The sequence below is a fragment of the Rana temporaria genome, chromosome 3 (assembly GCF_905171775.1).
Source record: "Rana temporaria chromosome 3, aRanTem1.1, whole genome shotgun sequence".
NCBI lineage: Eukaryota > Metazoa > Chordata > Amphibia > Anura > Ranidae > Rana > Rana temporaria.
Genome location: NC_053491.1, coordinates 130,875,279 through 130,896,509, shown reverse-complemented (window position 1 = coordinate 130,896,509; position 21,231 = coordinate 130,875,279). Strand labels below are relative to the sequence as shown.

At 41.9% G+C, this 21,231-nt stretch overlaps 1 protein-coding gene across 2 annotated transcripts in view; it reads right to left on the bottom strand.

Annotated features, from left to right (window-relative positions):
* The window catches only part of SEMA3D (semaphorin 3D), a 252,611-nt gene extending 232,371 nt beyond the window's left edge, over window positions 1-20,240 (bottom strand). Inside the window, exon 1 of one of the 2 annotated variants that reach the window (XM_040343436.1) lies at window positions 19,675-20,240. In XM_040343436.1, coding sequence (XP_040199370.1) covers window positions 19,675-19,884 — 210 coding nt within the window. In that variant the 5' untranslated portion in view covers window positions 19,885-20,240. The remainder of the gene's footprint in view (window positions 1-19,674) is intronic. The other variant, XM_040343437.1, reaches the window with a different exon arrangement.
* Between the last annotated feature and the right edge of the window lie 991 nt (window positions 20,241-21,231).

Genomic DNA, 21,231 nt, shown 5'->3' with positions numbered 1-21,231 from the left:
TATGAATACACACATGTTTTGCCTTTCATTTCTATTCACACATACTTTGGTAGTTATTTTACCATCAAAAGTTGTCAAAGTTAAAAGTAGCGGAAATTGCTAGAAAATTGCACTTTGTATGACCAGCATAAGTCTTATGAGCATCAATTAAGTCACACATACACTAAGACGTAGTTGTACTTAGTACTGATATACACGGTATGTTGATTTCATCATGTTAATGGTATGCATCAACAGGAACTACTTAAAAGTACATTAATTATGCTATTACGCAAAAAAAGATACAACTACACAGTGCAATTCACATACTATTCTTTACTTATCTGGTAACTACTGTAAAGATCTCCTGTCTCCATTCTAATTGGCCTATCATCTTCATCTACTATATTTTGAACAGTATGCCTTCTTTTTAAAGCCAAGAACATTAAGTAATTCTCTTTAAGTTCATACCCACTCATTTAAGTCTTATCTGTCTTTCACAAGGATCATGCTGTCTCTGTTGGCTTTGTTTCATCTCGGAAAGGAATGAACCCCCTCTGGCTACTCTCCTATATTTTCCAAGTTTCTCCATTGTGAATTAAATCTTAGGTCAGATGAATATTTTATGATCACCACATGTCCTGCCACAAGAATATGATTGGCTTAATAATTGTCTAGCATGCAATGAAAAGTATGTATAGTTTTATAGAAAATTGATTTTTTACATATATCTCTGTTGTACCTCGTGGGGTAAATCTTTTCAACACGGGCTTCAATATTAAGTATAAATGATAAAGACTGTTGGACAGTTAACATGTTAAGCAACTCATTGCAACTGAACATCCAGAGAATCAATTGCAGCTGCCTGTCCTTTGGTGTCATATGATTCTACTTTCACTGTGATAATGTTACTCATATTTACCTGCCCTTTGCTTTTGTAATATACTACCATAAAATGAAATGTGACATAAAAAGTAATGCAAAAAACTGTGTAAAGTAAAATCAGTGCAAGTTGGTATGTAAAAACTAGGGGTAGGGGGTTCCAGAGCCATTGAAAGATGAACTTTTGGCAGATGTGAAAAAAATGAATAATGTTTTACATTAAAATGTAAATCTTTTTTTCTTTAAAAAAAAAGTTAGCATAAGTATTTCAATCAAACCAGATTTTAGTATGCAGTAAACTGGGACAGGGAGGATCAGTATTTTGAGCAACTTGCGTCTTTTAAAGGGAACACATCTCATAGGGGAGAGCAAAGAGAAGATCTCATCCAGAGTGTTGATCTTCTTCCTCGTACAATCGTAGGCTGGGAAGAGGGCTGGATTAGACTGCATGTTAAAATTTCAGTATAGTCCACATGGAGGTCCTGGGCCTTTTCCAGGAACACCAGGATGTGTTGAATTGAATAACAAATACTTTGGCAAGTAAACAATCTCTGTATATGTATTTCGGCTATGCATTACTTATATGTCTGACATTTATCTTTCATAACCCAGTGGTGGTTCAAAGCTTGCCTATACTTCATCCAAAAAAAAAAACGGGGGTAGATTCAGAGAGCAATTACGCCATAGATATGCAGCGTAATTGCTAAGTAGCGCCGGCGTATCTACTTTCTGTATTCAGAAAGCTAGATACGCCGACTTTAGCCTAAGATACGACTGGCATAAGTCTCTTGTGCCGTCGTATCTTAGGGTGCATTCTGACGCTGGCCGCTAGGTGGCGCTCCCATAGATGTCAGCATAGAGTATGCAAATTACATACTTACGCCGATTCACGAAGTACGTGTGCCCGGCGGTAGTTTTTTACGTCGTTTGCGTACGTCGTTTTTCGTCGTAAGGCTGCTCCTGCTATTAGGAGGCGCAGCCAATGTTAAGTATGGACGTCGCGATTTGAAAATGTTTACGTCGTTTGCGTAAGTCGTCTGTGAATGGCGCTGGACGCCATTTACGTTCACGTCGATACCAATGACGTCCTTCCGACGTCAATTACCGCAATGCACGTCGGGAAATTTTAGGGACGGCGCATGCGCAGTACGTTCGGCGCGGGAACGCGCCTAATTTAAATTATCCACGCCCCCTACGGGATCATTTGAATTACGCGCGCTTACGCCGGCCCCTTTTGCGCTACGCCGCCGCAACTTTACAGGCAAGTGCTTTGCGAATCAAGCACTTGCCCGTAAAACTTGCGGACGCGTAACGTAAATGTCATTCGTTACGCTGCCGCAGTTTTGCGCGCCCCTACCTGAATCTGGCCCATGGTCATTTCCAAAAGACAGTTATTGGAAAGGGAAAATATTCACCAGTTCACAGCACGTGACAGACAGTTGTTGCAGACCCATTGCCTTTGCAAATCCTGAGTCAACCCTTCAATGGTTTCACAAGCAATAAATACCAGGATGTTACTGGATATGGCACAATGGGAAAATCTGGAATTTAAAAGGTTCTATATTCAACATGATTGCAGTTAATCTAATTTGATGATAGTAAACACTGACCTTTGGTTGGTGGCTATAGGCTACTGCCTTTTACACAATGCTTGTGACTGAATCACACTACTGTTAAAGTAAAAAGAAAGGCATAACATTTATTTATTTTTTGGAAAGAGTAAAGAGGGTTTTAACCCCTATAGTTTTTTTTCCCCACCACCAATGTCTTATTGGGGATATGTCCCTTAATTTTCTATCCCATAGGTAGTGGTTGTGATTTGGGTCACCATAACTAGTGTGCCCATTGAAGGATGTTTCCTTTCTTCTTGTTCTGGTGACAAAACAAACATTTGCAATTAGCATCATGGGCCCCTGGGCAAAGTAATGCACTGGGCCCCCTACCAGCCCACCCCAAAGTAATGCACAGGGACCGCTACCAGCCTACTCCAAAGTAATGCACTGGGGCCCATACCAGCCTGCCCCAATTTACGCACCTACTTCCAAGAATTAAAGTATAAATCGTTTCTAGAATTACTTATTTATAATTATTTATTAGTACTTTAGAATTGATTTTAAACAGTAAGAAAACATGGCATGAATCAAAGACCAATGGCGCAGAAAGGGGGTTGCAGAAGGGCAGAGTACAGGGGAAATCAGAAGGGCACAATACATGTTCTGGGACGCTGCCTGAGCCACCCCGGGACAGCTAAGTAAAAAAGCATGACTGCCTGGTATAATATATTTCAAGATTATTATGGGTCCCCCATGCACCTTGGGCCCAGGGGTGCCCATGCATTAAGACAGCCTTGGCAGCCACCACATCTAATGATTGATGAGCTGCATTATATTACATTTTTGGTTTAATACTGCTTTAAGTATAGTGACAGGGTCACGTCAAAATATTCACTTCTCTTTCCCCATGCAGAGGATGTAGGCACATTGAGCAAACGTAGATGCATTTTACAGGAACCCTAAACACTCACTGCTAATCACAAGACACCTTGTAGTCATTAAACTCAATAGGCCTTAAAGTACAACTCTGTTTTCTGCACGTCAGCTGATGTCCTTTAACACACATTCAGTGCATTCATAAAGAGTTTGGTGGAAAGCTTCAGAGATCACCACAAGTAAACTCACTGTGGCAACTAGCAATTTTGGGTTAGCTTCCATTGATCTCCTTTAAAGCCAAGAAATCCCAGAAGAAAAATAAACAACCATCAAAACCAAACTTTGCAGTAAACACTGACATTTGACAGGGCTGTGGAGAATATAAAAAGGATCATTCCAAAAAAAAAAAAAAAAATGGCATCACATCATACTGTCTTTTACATTTGCTTTTCATTAAATACAAAAAAAAAAGTGGAAAATATTTGATTCCTCTTATTATGCTGGGGTCTAACAATTGTTGTTTGTATCAGGATCATAACTATAGCACTTTATTCATCTTTAGTGAACAGATTACAAATCCTACACTTGGCTGTTGTCAAGAGATAATAATGAATTGCAATTCCGGAAACCTGTAGGGGGGATTCACTAGGATTTTCCTTAGCTTGCGAAATGAGATATAAAAATATTTAACAGCAATAAATGGTTTATAGATAAGCTGGTGTTGATGATTTGCTAAAGTCTTTTCACAAAAATTCACTGCAGATAATTAAACAGTATGGAAATAAAAGTCTGTACATGAATGTCAACTGATTGAATGACCTCTGGCCACGTGAAAGTGAGATCAGAAGTAATACAGAAGAGGCAGGGGAAATACAAAACTCTCTATAGCTCATGTAAAAAAAACAGCTAGCTATCTCTTGTCATTCTTGATATGAGTCGTTTTCAACCCAAGGCCAGCTCTTGCAAAAAAAAGTGTTCTAGCCTTAATTTTTCCTTTATACTCATATGACGTGGTTACGATCATGAAATATGAGCTGCACTTAGGCAAGTGTCTGCCAGATCCCTTATGTTATCCTTTCAGCATTAAAGTGGAGTTCCACCCAAAAATGTAACTTTTCGGAATCGGTATTTTGCTCCCCTTTCCGGGCATAGATAGCCGAGCCACCAGCGGCTATCTACGCCACGTCCGGCGCCTTCTCTGCCCCCCAGCTGTCTTCTGGTAGACACACATGTCCCAGAAGACAGCAGGGACCAGTGGGATTACACAGCATGCGATCCCACAGCACGCAGAAGCACTTACAGCACTTACCGAAGATGGCGTTGGCAGCACCCGAGAGCCGAGGAACGGATCGGCTTTGGGTGCCCGACAACGCGGGCACCCAGGACAGGTAAGTGTCCTTATTTTAAAAGTCAACAGCTGCAGTATTTGTAGCTGCTGACTTAAAAAAAAAATTGGCGGAACTCCGCTTTAAATAAGAAAATCATTAACAAGTATTAATTTGATTATAAAGGCTTGTTTTTTTGTTTTGATTTTTAAATAGCAAACATGTTACACTTACCTCCTCTATTCGGTTGGTTTTGCACAGAGCAGCCCGGATCCTCCTCTTCTCGGGTCCCTCTTTGCTTCTTCTAGTCCCTGCCTCCTTTGAGTGCCCCATAGCCAGCATCTTGCTACAGGGGTCACCTATGCTGAGTCAGAGCTCCGTGCATCCATTCAGACATGGAGCCCCAACCTGGCCCCACCCCCTCTCTCCCCTGATTGGCTGGCTTACTTTGATTGACAGCCACTGGCGCTAATAGCGTCGCTGCTCTGTCTCAGCCAATCAGGAGGCGTGTGCTGGATGACTGAGGGGGATCATGGACATCGTTGAAGAGAGAAGGAGCTAAGGTTGGTTATTCCGGGGGGGGGGGGTGCTCGGGAGGCTGCTTCACACATAAGTTTTTGATCGTAATGCACAACTCCTTTAATCACAATGACTCAAAGCAAAAAGCCATGACTTTGAAGAAGCCTTAAAAGTCTTTTTTTTCTTTGCTATTTAATAAAAAACACTGTCACTGTCACTTAGGTCATCAATAAACCTGCTGTCCAATGAACTGCCTAAAATATGTCTCTTACAGATCACCATGATTTTACAAATACAATGTCCAGAGTTAATTCAGGCTATGCATAACATCCTCACTTTGCAGTGGGCACCAATCATTATGTCTGCAACAATTAGCGCAGTCTAAAATTAAACATTCTCACCTAGCGCCTGAGACGTATTCCAAACTTTAAACTTCTGAAAAGTGTAATTACTCTCATTCTGTGTAGTGCAAAATTCTAGTGAACTGGCCCTTTGTTTAGAAAGTTTGGAGACCTCTCTGTTCTAAAGGATGCAAGAATGCACAACTCTAAAGAGACTGTTGTGTGCAGTTGTATTATATTATCAGTGCTTATAAGTTTGGTTATAGGTCACTGCTAATCTGTGTGATTAGCAACCATTAGAGTTCACCAGATTGTATGCAAGATTTGCATCTGCCTGTGTGTGTGTGTCTAGCCAGTTAGTCTCCCTCTAGTGGTGGCTGGTGGAGAAGAGATTGTGAGTGTATTTTTACGCTAACTCTATAAGTGATATTGCCTGGTTAAGCTGACCTATGAATGGGTCTGTTCTGCAAAAGCCTGTGTGCCAGTCTAGCTTGACCATAGAATGTCTTGACCAAATATATACTGGTTAAAGGTGTTCATTCATTTTTGGCTGATGGCAGCATGAATCTTAGTGCGCATGCTATCTGTGTCTGGATTTAGTACAATTAGGGCAAAACAGTTGTTATCTATATGTCTACTGTTTATGTGTCTACTGGTCTTTGGTGATACATTTTTTAATGCTTATGCAGACTTTTGCTAAGAGAGCTCTAATGTTATTTTTGCAAGAATAAATAATTACAATTAATAACAGATACATAGAAAGCACTTTCTTTCTTGCCCATTCAAGGACACGGGTAATACTGTCATCTACAAGACTGGACATTAGCAAACAATAAAATTGTAGGTCAGCCCCAGATAATACCTACTAACAGAATGCTGTTATTGATCATTTGTCAATCAAATTACAGATTTTCTCTTGACGAAGCGGCATTAGACCGCAAAATTAGTTGAGATGCTATCCGTGCCCAACTATCCCACTGTGATCTTCCCCTTTTGGGAACCATCATATTGGTTATATACATGGATTGTTACCATGTTTTTAATTTGTATCTGATTATGTGTTATCTGTTATAACATTTTTTATTAATAAAACGTCATATATCATTTTTTATATACGTGTTTATACAATCTTAGCTTAACCTGTACCAAGATGTGCCCTTGTTCTCTAGGGAGGTTTGGTTGGGGACAGTGGAGGTGCGTCCATAGAGGGCGCCGGAGCGCCGCCCCCTCTGGCTCTTGCACCGCCACTGATTACAATACATAGATTCATGCATTGCATGAATCTATGTATTGTTGCCGCTGCCGCCGACTATTCAGATGGCCGGCCGGGTGGTGAGCGCCGGCCATCTGAATAACGGCAGCTGGTTGGCTGTGTGGAAGTGCCTATCAGAGCCAGTGGTAACCTGACTGGCTGAAGCGTCATTGAGGGCGGGAGAAGACATCGAGGGATGTGGAAGGAGGATGGCCGACCCCAGAAAGGTAAGTTGCCGGGCGGGGGAGGGGCATTTTACAGGGCACAGCGGTGACAATTGGCACAGTGACAGTGGCATTAATTGGCACAGTGGCGACAATGGGCACAGTGAAAGTGGCATAAATTGGCACAGTGGTGACAGTGGCATCAATTGGCACAGTGGCGACAATGGGCACAGTGACGACAATTAAAGGGCACAGTGGCATCAATTGACACAGTGGCAACAATTAAAGGGCACAGTGGTGACAATTGGCACAGTCGCGACAATTGATGGGCACAGTGGCTGCGTTTGATGGCAGGGCACAGTGGTGACAAGTGATGGCACAGTGGCTGCGTTTGATGGCATGGCACAGTGGCAACAATTGATGGGCACAGTGGCTGCGTTTGATGGCATGGCACAGTGGTGACAATTGATGGCACAGTGGCTGCGTTTTATGGCATGGCACAGTGGTGACAATTGATGGTACAGTGGCTGCATTTGATGGCATGGCACAGTGACTGCGTTTGATGGCATGGCACAGTGGTGACAATTGATGGCACAGTGGCTGCATTTGATGGGCCCAGTGGCTGCATTTGTTTTTTTTTGTTTGTTTTTTCGTTTGCGCCCCCCCCCCCCCCCAAAATGTTGAGAACCAGCCGCCACTGGTTGGGGACCAAACTTCAGATTTCCATATCTCAACATTTCTGGATGATGGTACTATTGTCTATATTTCTTCTACTACTATTATGGTTATAGAGGCTACATTTATTTTTCTATACTAACAAAATCCCTTGGTTTTTTGCTAATGGCCTAGAATGGTGTCATTTGTTCAGCTCTGCTGTGTTAACGATGAACCTATTTTAATGCTAGCACTTTTTTTTCTTCAATTAAGACTATTTTCTGCTTTGCTGCTGGAGCTTGTCCCTCCTATTGCAGCTATCCAGTGCAGTCATCCTAGGCCTAGCTTTTGAGTATTTCATTTGAACCCCAATAAACTGGACATTGTGGGGATACCCTGGAAGTTACCTCTGGGGTCAGGTTCTGTATGGGATGCTTTTCAGACTCTAATCTGATACAAATTAGCTGCAATCCAATTTCCAGGTCCAGAGCCACTAGTATTGCCTTAGTACTTCTGATTCTGAATATTCACTTAGTGCGTAGCCAAATAGTGCAGTTACAGCTTAATCATTTCTAATTTGGTGCCATTATTCCTTATTCTCACCGGTTTTGCCATGGAAGGGGTTAACTCTGTGGGAGTGAGCAATGAAACCATCTGCTGGATGGTGGATTTGATAGTTCCAAGCACTGCATCAAAGCCATGGGCACATTTTTTAATACTTTTTGGATAATAGTATGAGTGAACATTTAGCAGTGCCTAAAGACAAACTTATTTTTAAAATAGTATTAAACTTTAATACTGAGCCAAATGTTGCATGCTCATTGTATTAGCTAATGCTCCTACAATAGTAAAAATACATAACAAAATTAAAACAAATTGTATCTTTTATATTTAAAGGCAGCCTAAGCCTAAGAAAACCATACTGAGAGACTGATGCCAAAGAAGCTCTGCAGCCTCCCTTTCCATAGTAAACACTGACACTGCTGTAATACTGTTACTTTCTGCCAACTCACAGAGTAAGAGGCAAGCAGCTGATCTGTGAGAGACAACATGCATGCACGTGGCCTGAAAAGAAAGAATACCGCACAGAAAACGGAAAACATTCCCGTGTCATTTATGGGTCATCTTAACCCAGAAAATAGATGATGGCCATGCATAATGCTAATAATGGCACCAGCTTTCTGGAGGAAAACAAAGAAGACATTGTCAGGGAAAAAAAGATCTCTTTGAGATACTTCTGTTACACTTAGGTCCCATACACACGAGAGGATTTATCCGCAGATACGGTCCAGCGGACCGTATCCGCGGATAAATCCTCTCGAGGATTTCAGAAGATTTCTATGCGATGGCGTGTACACACCATCGCATTGAAATCCGCGCTGAAATCCTCTGCCGATGACGTGTCGCGCCGTCGCCGCTATTATGACGCGGCGACGGGCGCGACGCTGTCATATAAGGAATTCCACGCATGCGTCAAATCATTACGACGCGTGCGGGGAATCCCTTTGGGCGGATGGATCCGGTAAGTCTGTACAGACGAGCGGATCCATCCGTTGGAATGGATTCCAGCAGATGGATTTGTTGTGCATCACAGCAAATATCCGATCTGCTGGAATCCATCCCAGAGGAGATTTCTCCGCGGAAACAGATCCGCTGGCGTGTACACACCATAGGATCTATCCGCAGAAACCCATTTGCTGGGATTTATCTGCGGATGGATTCTATCGTGTGTACGGGGCCTTACATTTTACATAACATGCATGCACTTAAAATGAAGAAAATAGCCTCACCTTCAGTCTTGCACAGTTGTGCAGGCTCCTTTATTGTACTGAAATTGCGTAACAAACATGTTATACTCACCAATTATGTGCAGTGGATTTGCACAGAGCAACCTGGGTCTTCCGCTTCTCGGGTCCCTCTTTGCTTCTTCTAGCCCCTCCCTCTTCTTGAGTGTCCCCACAACAAGCAGCTTGCTATGGGGGCACCCGAGCTGAGTCACAGTTTCCTGTGTCCATTCAGACAAGGAGCTGCCATTCAGTCCCGCCCCATCTCTCTCCTGATTGGCTAACTGACTTTGATTGACAGCCGTGGGATCCAATACCCCCTGCTGTGTCTCAGCCAATCAAGAGGGAAGCACTGGACGGCAGGGGGGACTTGTGGACATTGCGTGACAGAGATGGGGCTCAGGTAAGTATTAGGGGGTGCTGGGGAGGCTGCTACACACAGACGTTTTTATTTTATTTTAATACATACAATGCATTAAGATAAAAAAATAAACTTCTGCCTTTACAACTCCTTTAACGCTTCCTAAAACTGTCCACAGCTGGATTGAAACTTAGCAGGGACCGGACGAATTTTGATCAATCTATGGCCGGTTCTGTTCGAGAGCAGTCAATCTATTCATTGACTGCTCATTAACAGGCTTGCTGGAAAACGTTAGCTTGATCAGGGCTGCAGCATTAAACACTAGATTCTGACAATGGAAGAGTCCAGCTGACTCCACTGTTGTCAGAATTCAATGACACATTGGGGAGGATTGCCACATCCACCTCAAATGTGTGGATAGGAGAATAAGTAATTTTTTTTAGTTTAGCCCGCTGGCTGGACTTAAAAACTGAGTCATGCATGGCCCAGCTTAAAGTGGAGGTTCGCCCAAAAACCTTTTTTTTTTAACATTAGATTGAGGCTCGTTTTGTCAAGGGGAATCAGGTGTTTTTTTTTACAATCGAAGCAGTACTTACCGTTTTAGAGACGCATCTTCTCCGCCACTTCCAGGTATGGGCTGCGGGACTGGGCATTCCTACTTGATTGACAGGCTTCCAACAGGCTTCCGACGGTCGCATACATCGCGTCACGATTTTCCGAAAGTAGCCGAACGTCGGTGCGCAGGCGCCGTATAGAGCCGCACCGACGTTCGGCTTCTTTCGGCTACTCGTGACGCGATGTATGCGACCGTCGGAAGCCTGCTGGAAGCCTGTCAATCAAATAGGAACGCCCAGTCCCGAAGACCATACCCGGAAGCGGCGGAGAAGATCGCTCTCTAAAACGGTAAGTACTGCTTCGATTTTAAAAAAACTACCCAATTCCCCTTGACAAAATGAGCATCAATCTAATGTTAAAAAAAAAATTTGGGTGAACTCCCGCTTTAAGAGACAACCCAAATCATCAGTGCTGAGGCCTCTCAAAAGGAGTGTAGAACAAGTGCTGCTCTAAAGAGTATATGGTAACTGCTAAATGTCACACTTTGCAAAACGATGTCTTTGGCGATTGAAAGATTATCTAAATCTTACTGATGACTATCAAATAATTGTAACAAAGTGAACAGAAGATGGTAAATCAAACTTTTCATAATATCCCAAAACACAGATGTGTACTAGTGCCACACACAGAGGCTTACCACAAGAATATGGCACTCTATACTAGAGAAGCCACATAGCTCTCAAAGCCATCAAGTACACTCCAACAGTAAGTCAAGGGTGTTGCCAATTCAATTCACAGTAAATGTCACCTCTGGTTCAGCAGGACATACAGTATATAGAAAGGCAGAAAGACGGCTTCCTGGTTCTGTAGTATGTGGTGGTATCACCTCAATAGTGTTTGGTGGAGTCACCGCTCACTAGGGAACCAGGGAGTGGTCCACATTTATCCCAGGACTTTTTTTTTTACAGAGTTGTATAATCATATGTGAGTAGATACTTTTGAGTTTAATATTTTGGAAGTGGTTTTATGCTACGTGGAGCATGTGGCTCTTCTTTTCTGTCTTCCTATGTTTCCTTATGCTGCTGACTGCTGCTTTTGTTTAGATATGCTGTTCCCGAATGCCCATCACCACTGTAATCTTCTGGTGCTGTAGGGACTAATAGAGCTGAGGGAGCTCTCATGAATGCAGACTTTGCATTCCGCCTTTCCGCCTCCTCCTCCATTCATAGAGGCTGTAGTATAGCTTTATTGATGAGCGCATATGACAGGTCCCTCAGCTCTTATTAAATCTGTCACTCAAGAAGATCACAGTGGTGGGGTGGAGGGATCTGTGGAGGAAGATTTTAACGAGAGAAGGCGCCAGAAGCACAAAATACATCATATTGATTGCAAGTATGGTCCCTTGTGCTGATTTTAATTTTTTTTTACTTTTGACTAAACTTAGACTTCAAGAACATGGTAACTAACAATAAATATACATTACTTCTGGGCTAAGTGTATTTTATTTTCAATGTAATACTGAGAGCTATGATATTTTTTAAGGTATATACAGTGTGCTCTTTCTTGATTTTGAAATCCCTAGCTAAATACAGAGTGCCCACATTCAGTTGTAAATCTTAGTAGTAATTCTTGAAAAAAAGCAAAACAACTGTAGTCAATTTGTGTGGAAATCTTTCCTAATACCATATGTATTAGTTCCTCTGAATGCCGTGTGTCAGCATGAAATATGGTTGACAGTGCAGGGTAAAATAAACCTAGTTACTTGCTCTTTAAAGTAAGGTTAAACTACTGATATTCGAGTAGAGTAGATGTCTTCTTGTACTAGTTCAATACAACTCCTAAATTAGTAATAGTTACATTATAGTTACATAGTTAGGTTGAAAAAAGAAAGTCTATCCAGTTCAACCACAAAAAAATAAACAATCAAAATAAAAAACACAATACAATCCCATACACATAACTCCATGCCCACAGTTGATCCAGAGGAAGGCAAAAAACCCCAGCAGAGCATGATCTAATTTGCTACAGCAGGGGAAAAAAATCCTTCCTGATCCCCCGAGAGGCAATCGGATTTACCCTGGATCAACTTTACCTACAAATCTTAGTACTCAGTTATATTATGTACATGTAGGAAAGTGTCCAGACCTTTCTTAAAGCAATCTACTGAGCTGGCCAGAACCACCTCTGGAGGGAGTCTATTCCACATTTTCACAGCTATTACTGTGAAGAAACCTTTCCGTATTTGGAGATGAAATCTCTTTTCCTCTAATACGCGCTATGTAAAACATAATCACTGCATTTGAATGTCATAAATATTGGTAATAAATACTTTTTATTCCTCAAGAAACCATGTACATGTTCTTATCCAGAAATGGCACAGTTTTCTCCTTTTGACCTGCTCTATTCACTTACAGTCAATCTGGGCGCAAACAATATGGCCCTGGTATCTGATGTTGGGACTACATGTCCCTGTATGCTTTGTGCAAGATATTGAAATTTACATGCTCCAGTAGCTATCATAGACATCTCTCTGGACTCTGTGCCACCTGTGAGCATGCAGGCCATATTTGAGCTCTTTATTTCCTCTTTATTGGATCAGAACTCACGTTTCCAGATTTATTTCATAGGGCCACCTACTGTTGATGATCTTAAAATTCATATGAAAGCTTAAAGGGGTTGTAAAAGCTCATGATTTTTCACCTTAATGCATCCTATGCATTAAGGTGAAAAAACATCTGATGTTTGCCGACCCGCCGGTTTACTTACCTGAGCCATCGAAAGTCCCACGTCGAGAACGCGCTTGATCTGTGCCCGGTCTTCTCAGCTGTTTATTGGATAGATTGATAGCAGCACAGCCATTGGCTCGCACTGCTTTCAATCAACACCGATGATGCGAGGGTCGGGGCGGGGACGAGTCCTGTAGCTGGCAGCTATGGACACTGGAAACAGGACTCGGGAGCGCTCCTGCAAGGTAACCCCCTTGGGAGAGCATTTCCCAGGGGGGTTACCAGAAGCGGGGAGGAGTCGAAACAGCCGCTGAGGTACCCCAGAAGACGAGGATCGGGGTCACTCTGTGCAGGTAAATATGACCTGTTTGTTATTTTTATTTTTTTTAATGTAAAGCTTTACAACCCCTTTAAAGGGATTGTAAAGTCTTGTTATTTTTCCCATAAAAAATAACATGCTTTGCACAGAGCAGCCCGGATCCTCCTCTTCTCAGATGCCTCTTCTGTGATCCTAGTGCCTACCTCCTGTTCAGTGCCCCCACAGCAAGCAGCTTGCTATGGGGGACCCAAACCGAGTCACAGCTCCCTGTGTCCATTCAGACATGGAGCCCCTGTGTCTCAGCCAATCAGGAGGGAGAATCTCAGATGACTGAGACGCTTGTGGACATCGCTGGATGGAAAGGGAACTCAGGTAAGTATACCTCAGGGGCTGCTGCACACAGAAGGTTTTTTATCATGCATAGAATGCATTAAAGGGTTAGTAAAGGAAAAAAAAAATCCTTTAAAATAACTAACATGTTATACTGACCTCCACTGTGCAGTTCGTCTTGCACAAATTTGCCCCGATCCACGTCTTCTGGGGTCCCTCGGCGGCTGTCTCTGGTCCTCCCCGCGAGTACTGACCACAGTCATGCGAGAGAGCTCGCATGGTGGTAAGTAATTGCGGGCGCGCTCCCGTGATACAGCGAGCGGCTATATCACTCGGCCCTGCCCCTCGGCGCACCACGTCACTGGATGTGATTGACAGCAGCGTCAGCCAATCCGTTCTAGCCAATCAGCGGCCAGGCTGAGCGGCGAAGAGGATCTCGGGAACCGAGCGCGGGATTTTCGAGGGGTCAGGTAAGTATAACGGGGGCTCGGGGGGGGGGGGGGCATCAGATGTTTTTTCACCTTAATGCATAGATTGCATTAAGGTGCCATTTTTTTTCACTTTACAACTCCTTTAATATAAAAAACCTTCTGCCTTTACAACCCTTTTAATACTGTGACATTAGTTGCAGACATTAGCGTTTTTGCAGCGATTTTACATGTGCGGGTGTGCCATTCAGTATGAATCATCCGGCTATAGCCAGTGGTGTTGATCAGTGTTTTCTGCCAACGGGGAATTCTCCCTGCTATTAGAATACAATAGCTTGGTGGGAGGGATTCTTCTATCCACATTGAATGTGTGGATGGGGAAATCAATAATTTTCTTTCAGCAGGTTGAACAATAAAAAATTACTGAATTATAACACGCCTTAGAGCTGGGAGGAAGAGCTGGATTGCTAATTGGCCCGCACTTTAATTCTTTTTTTAATACAAGATTTATATAGCGACAAAAATGTACACAGCATTTTACATATAGTGTACATTCATATCACTCCCTGTCCTCAAGGAGCATATAAACTAAGCTTTAGCAATATAATATGTATGTAAATTTTAACTTGGCCTGGAAAACCAGTATCACGGGATGTTTCATTCTTTACATGTTGGCATGCAATAGATATGCCACGTTGTACTGTACACAATGCCTATAACACTGCTATTTTTTTTTGCTCCAAGCTGTAGAGTTGGTGCTTGGTTTTCCAGACAATTGGGTTATCATTGTCAAAATGCCAAATATAATTTGTATCACCCTATTGAGCCATTCAAAGCTTGTGCAGAATGAGTTTCAGATGACATGAAAAAAGCACACAACAAACACACTAGTGTAAGTGCTTCCTAGGCTATTGCTAAATTCCAAACAACCGAACAATTGTTTGTCAAGACCTCTGTGAGTGCTGCATGGAGAAGATAAGCACCTATTATTGAGGCAGGAGTTGTAAAAGTGTCATTTCAAAGCTGGACAAAATACCTCATGTCAGAACATCAAAAAAGAAAAAAAAAAGTTATCTGAAATATACTTTATGAAGACGTTTTGTGTCTCTCAGATCTGAGCAAGCCAGTTAAATTAAACATCATTCAAGTGAGCTTGAAGAGAAGCTGTTCTGTTCAATTTCAAGTAACTGTGAAGTCAGCGATACATTGCAGGCATGATCTATTTTCAGCTGGTTGCTCCACATTGCTATGGAATAAATCGTTTAATTTTGCTATGGTCTAATTACCTGGATTAGTAACAGAGATGTATCTGGAACCAGCAGATTTGGGGTCTAGTCTATCAATGAAATGTTACAGCAGAGGTCATCACAGTCAAGGCTGGAAGGCTGAATAATGTAACCAGCATAACATAGTGGGGGCCAACACTGTAAACACTATTATGTACAGCTGTATGCTGTTAAACATCTTATTTTACTAACACATCATGTAATTGCAATTTGCTACAGAAAAAAAATATATAAAAAAAAATATGTGTAGCCTTACATAGAACTTACTTTAATGACAACTTTTAGCATTCAAGCTAGCATTATGGAGATGTGAACTGTTGACACAAAGCAGAATCTGGAGAATCCCACTACTAAAATAGCAATATCCTGTTTTGACAATATCTGACTTCCAGTATATATTAGGTCACAAAGGCAACCCCCCCTCCCTCAGTAATTGCCACTGACATTAAAGAGCCTGATATCTCTCTAAAGCCTTGTACACGCGACTGGTTTTCCCGGCAGGAAAACTGCCAGGGGAGCATTTGGCCGGGAATCCTGGCCGTGTGTATGCTCCCTAGTAGTTTTCCCGTCAGGAAAACAGCCAGGAATCCTAATGGGAAAATAGAGAACCCTGCTCTCTATTTTCCCGCCGGGATTCCCGGCAGAGTGTTTCCTCCCGAGAAAACCGGTCGTCTGTATGCGGTGAAAAAATGCGTATGCTCGATAACACTTCGACGCATGCGCGGTATCATACAAGGTTAGTGTTGGGTGTTGCAAGATGGCGGAGATGGCATTGAATGTGACGAGACACCGGCTCGGCGGTTCTTTTGAGTGGCCGTCTGTATACACGGCTATGCAAGGCAAGCTTGCCAGGAATCCCGTCAAGAAAACCGACTATTTTTTTCCTGACAGGATTCCCGGCCCTGTGTACAGGGCTTCAGTAGTATTACCACACGAAGGAAGTCACACTGGGCTGGACTGGATCTATTTTTTTTAAACCGGGGGTTCTCCCTAAAAATTTTTTTTTTTTTTTTAGCATGTCATTCAGTATAGTAGCGTGAGCTACAGTATGCCTTTATATATTTTTTTGGTGCCGTACTCACTGTTTAATCGCGTAGTAAATTTTCAGGGGAATGGGCGTTCCTATGCAGAGGGCTCGTGATTGACGGCCGGCTATGGCGCGTCACGCTTCACGGAAATAGCCGAAATAGGTGTTTGCTCTTCACGGCGCCTGCGCAGTCAGCTCCGATGTCTGTGCGCAGGCGCCGAATAGCGCCGTGAAGAGCCGAGACCTACTCCGGCTATTTTTGTGAAGCGTGACGCGCCATAGCCGGCCGTCAATCACGAGCCCTCTGCATAGGAACGCCCATTCCCCGCGGGGAGTCTGAAACTTTACTACGTGATTAAACAGTGAGTACGGTGCCAAAAAAATATATAAAGGCGTACTGTAGCTCGCGCTACTATGCTGAATGACATGCTAGAAAGTTGTTTTTTAGGGTGAAACACCGCTTTAAGTAACATGGATACAATCATGTAGTTTAACTGTGTGTACTAAAAATGTAATGTTGTATTGTGAACTTGTGATAAATGATTGCATTTGGACTACCAGCTGATATTTCAGATCAATTTGATAACATCAGACAGTTGGGCATACTATTAATGGATCTGACTTACTAAGTCTTTGCTATAGCAGCAGGGCCAGTAGCCAACAGGGACCAATCTGATTTCAGCTTTAATAAATCGAAAGCAAGTAGAGTTTTGAAAGGCAAATGCTGATTGGTTGCCATTGTTAACTTTGGCTCATATATTTAGCACAGATCAATTTGATAAAGTGAAACTGTCTTCTGTTAGTTTCAGCTATTAGATTGTAAGCTCTTCTGAGCAGGGCCCTCTTAATCCTCTTGTATTTTATTGTATTATAAATGTATTATCTCCCTTTTTAATATTGTAAAGCGATGCGTAAACTGTTGGCGCTAAATAAATCCTGTTTAATAATAAAGATAATAATAACCTGTTCTGAAAAATACTTATCAGCTCAGAAAGTACTGCAACTTTTAGCTATTATACTGTGTTTTGTTATCTAAATATGTGATAACTACATAAACTGCTTATAAAAGGAACCATGTGTTATGTATCTGTTCCATGTCACTAAGCATATCACATCCCATCTAGATTCAACAACTTTAATATCAACTTTAATATCAACAAGCCAAAAACGTTTCTACATATTATGCCGGATAGTGCCTATGAAAAGCTCATCATTACAAGATAAGTATAAACGGTTATTAGGGACTTATAACTACAGACTTCCATCAAATCCCATAAAATATATATATTCTGGCAAAGCAATATGTCATGGTAATGTCTAGGTCTCAGTCTGCAACATGTAGACTTCCCTGAAAAAGTTGGCAGACTTTCACCAACTAGGAAATGACTTTATCTGCCAATGTTGAGGCATAAGGCATGCTGAATATTTGGAGGTTTCTGTAATCCCCCTAAAATCAGCACATGGCTGTTAGAGAATTTAAACACATGCTGTACTATGTGAGTCACTGTACTGCCACATAAATGATAATACAACATCACTTATCTGAAAACAGCACACTCAAATATGCTACAATGTGATTACAAATAATTGCAGTTAATTACAAAACAATGAAAATACTCTGCAGATTGAGAAATTCAATGTACCCAGCTAGGCTTCACCAAAATATTTATACTCTTGATCCTAGGCAGTTCCCTGCATACACAACACTAAATCTGATCATTAACCTTAGGCAGATCATGTCATCTTACATGTGTTTTACATTGTACAGATGATCACAATCTTACATACTGTATGCACAGGTGTGTCATAGCCAGCACAGTATCTATCTATCTATCTATCTATCTATCTATCTATCTATCTATCTATCTATCTATCTATCTATCTATCTATCTATCTATCTACAGTATCTCTTCTTGACTTGTAGGCACATATATGCCCAAACTAGTACACTACAGGCTATATATGTCTATATGTCTATATGTCTATATATATATATATATATATATATATATATATATATATATATATATATATATATATATACAGTATATCTATCTATCTATCTATCTATCTATCTATCTATCTATCTATCTATCTATCTATCTATCTATCTATCTGTCTATCTATCTCTCTCTCTCTCTCTCTCTCTCTGTCTCTCTCGATCTATCTATCTATCTATCTATCTATCTATCTATATCTATCTATCTATCTATCTATCTATCTATCTATCTATCTATCTATCTATCTATCTATCTATCTATCTATCTATCTATCTATCTTTCTCTCTGTCTGTCTATCTGTCTGTCTGTCTGTCTATCTATCTATCTATCTATCTATCTATCTATCTATCTCTATATATGTATGTCTATATATATATATATATATATATATATATATATATATATCTCGATAGATAGAGATAAAGAGAGAGAGAGAGAGAGAGAGAGAGAGAGAGAGATAGATAGATAGATAGATAGATAGATAGATAGATAGATAGATAGATAGATAGATGCCTATAATAAAGCAAGGTATAGAATGAAAGAAAATATATATCTATATATATAATATACATTGACTTGTTGGTACAGACGTGCCCAAACTAATACAGTACAGGGTGTATAGGTATATATATATATATATATATATATATATATATATATATATATATATATATATACATATACACTATGTTGTGCTGAACTAGGAAAATAACTATACTTTGTGCTGAACTGGTGGGGCACATCAGTGCCTACAATAAAGCAAGGTATATATATATATATATATATATATATATATATATATATATATATATATATATATATATATATATATATATATATATATATCCTGTACTGTATTAGAATGGGCACATATGCCTACAAGTCAAGAGGTTAAGGTTTAGAAAAACATATGAATATACCCTGTACTGTACTAGTTTGAGCACATATGCCAAAGTACAGAATACACACATATATATATATCTATATATATCTATATCTATCTATCTATCTATCTATCTATCTATCTATCTATCTATCTATCTATCTATCTATCTATCTATATATATACCATGTACTGTATCAGTTTGGGCACATATGCCAAAGTACAGAATACACACACACACACACACACATATATCTATCTATCTATCTATCTATCTATCTATCTATCTATCTATCTATCTATCTATCTATCTATCTATCTATCTATCTATATATACACACCATGTACTGTATCAGTTTGGGCACATATGTGCCTACAAGTCAAGATTTACAATACATATATAAATGTATATAAATACAGAGTTGTGTACCTGTACAATATGCCGCATGTCCATTAAGTATCTCAGGATAGTAGAAGTCGGTGAAGTTACCTCTTGTGTAGACGACCCTCCTGGAAGATGAAGGTTGCCTGTAGAGATGCAGACTTGTGCAGCACTCCTTAGGAAGTGATGATGATGAGTGTGGGGATCGGGGTGTACTATGGTAATACACAGAGAGCTGTCACGCCTAATAAATCCCATGCAATGCCGGCCAGGGTGGAAGGAGGAAAGTCACTACTGACTAGTTAGGTAAATGTGGTGAGGCAGCCCGATGATCAGCCTGTGTGGTGTGCTGTGTGATGAGCCTGTGTGGTGTGCTGTGTGCTGTGCTGTGTGGGGTGCTGTGTCCCTGTGCGAGTGTCGGGTGTCATAGATCGGAAGGTCTCCTCTGCCTCATTCCTCCAGCAGTAGTTCCCTGTGTCTGTCTGTCAGTCCGGCTGTGTAGATGGGAGGGGATCGAAGCACACAGCCCGTTACTACTCTGACATTCATCCACTTGCTGCGCTGGCTGGGCTCTGCTCCCTCCTCGGATCTGACACTTCATACAGCTCAGTGTACTCCCAGCAATCACAATGTGACACACCAAGAGCCCAGAGTGTGTGTGGACTGCCTACTTCTATTACATACTGTACTCACTGTATGTCACACACACAACTGTCTCCTTCTACTCCACACTGTATGGAATAGAAGGAGACAGTTGTGTGACATAGAGTACAGTATGGAATAGAAAGAGACAGTTGTGTGACATACAGTACAGTATGGAATAGAAAGAGACAGTTGTGTGACATACAGTACAGTATGGAATAGAAGGAGACAGTTGTACAGGGGAGGGCTGGCAGCCTTTGGCCTGAGAGGCAAGTCCAGTCAAGTGGCCCATAGAGTGTGGAAAAGTGATGGATCGAGGAAAACGGTCTAATATTTTTTCATGATCACATGAGTCCGCACAGAGGCTCCCCTTACATCAGAGTCCGCACAGAGGCCCCCTACATCAGAGTCCGCACAGAGGCCCCCCTACATCAGAGTCCGCACAGAGGCCCCCCTTACATCAGAGTCCACACAGAGCCCCCCCCACATCAGAATCTGCACAGAGGCCCCCCTTACATCAGAGTGGCACAGAGGCTCCCCTTACATCAGAGTCCGCACAGAGGCCCCCCTTACATCAGAGTCCGCACAGAGGCCCCCCTTACATCTGAGTCCGCACAGAGGCTCCCCTTACATCAGAGTCCGCACAGAGGCCCCCCTTACATCAGAGTCCGCACAGAGGCCCCCCTTACATCAGAGTCCGCACAGAGGCCCACCTACATCAGAGTGCGCACAGAGGCCCCCCTACATCAGAGTCCGCACAGAGGCCCCCCTACATCAGAGTCCACACAGAGGCCCCCCCCTACATCAGAGTCCGCACAGAGGCTCCCCTTACATCAGAGTCCGCACAGAGGCCCCCCTTACATCAGAGTCCGCACAGAAGCCCCCCTTACATCAGAGTCCGCACAGAGGCCCCCCTTACATCAGAGTCCGCACAGAGGCTCCCCTTACATCAGAGTCTGCACA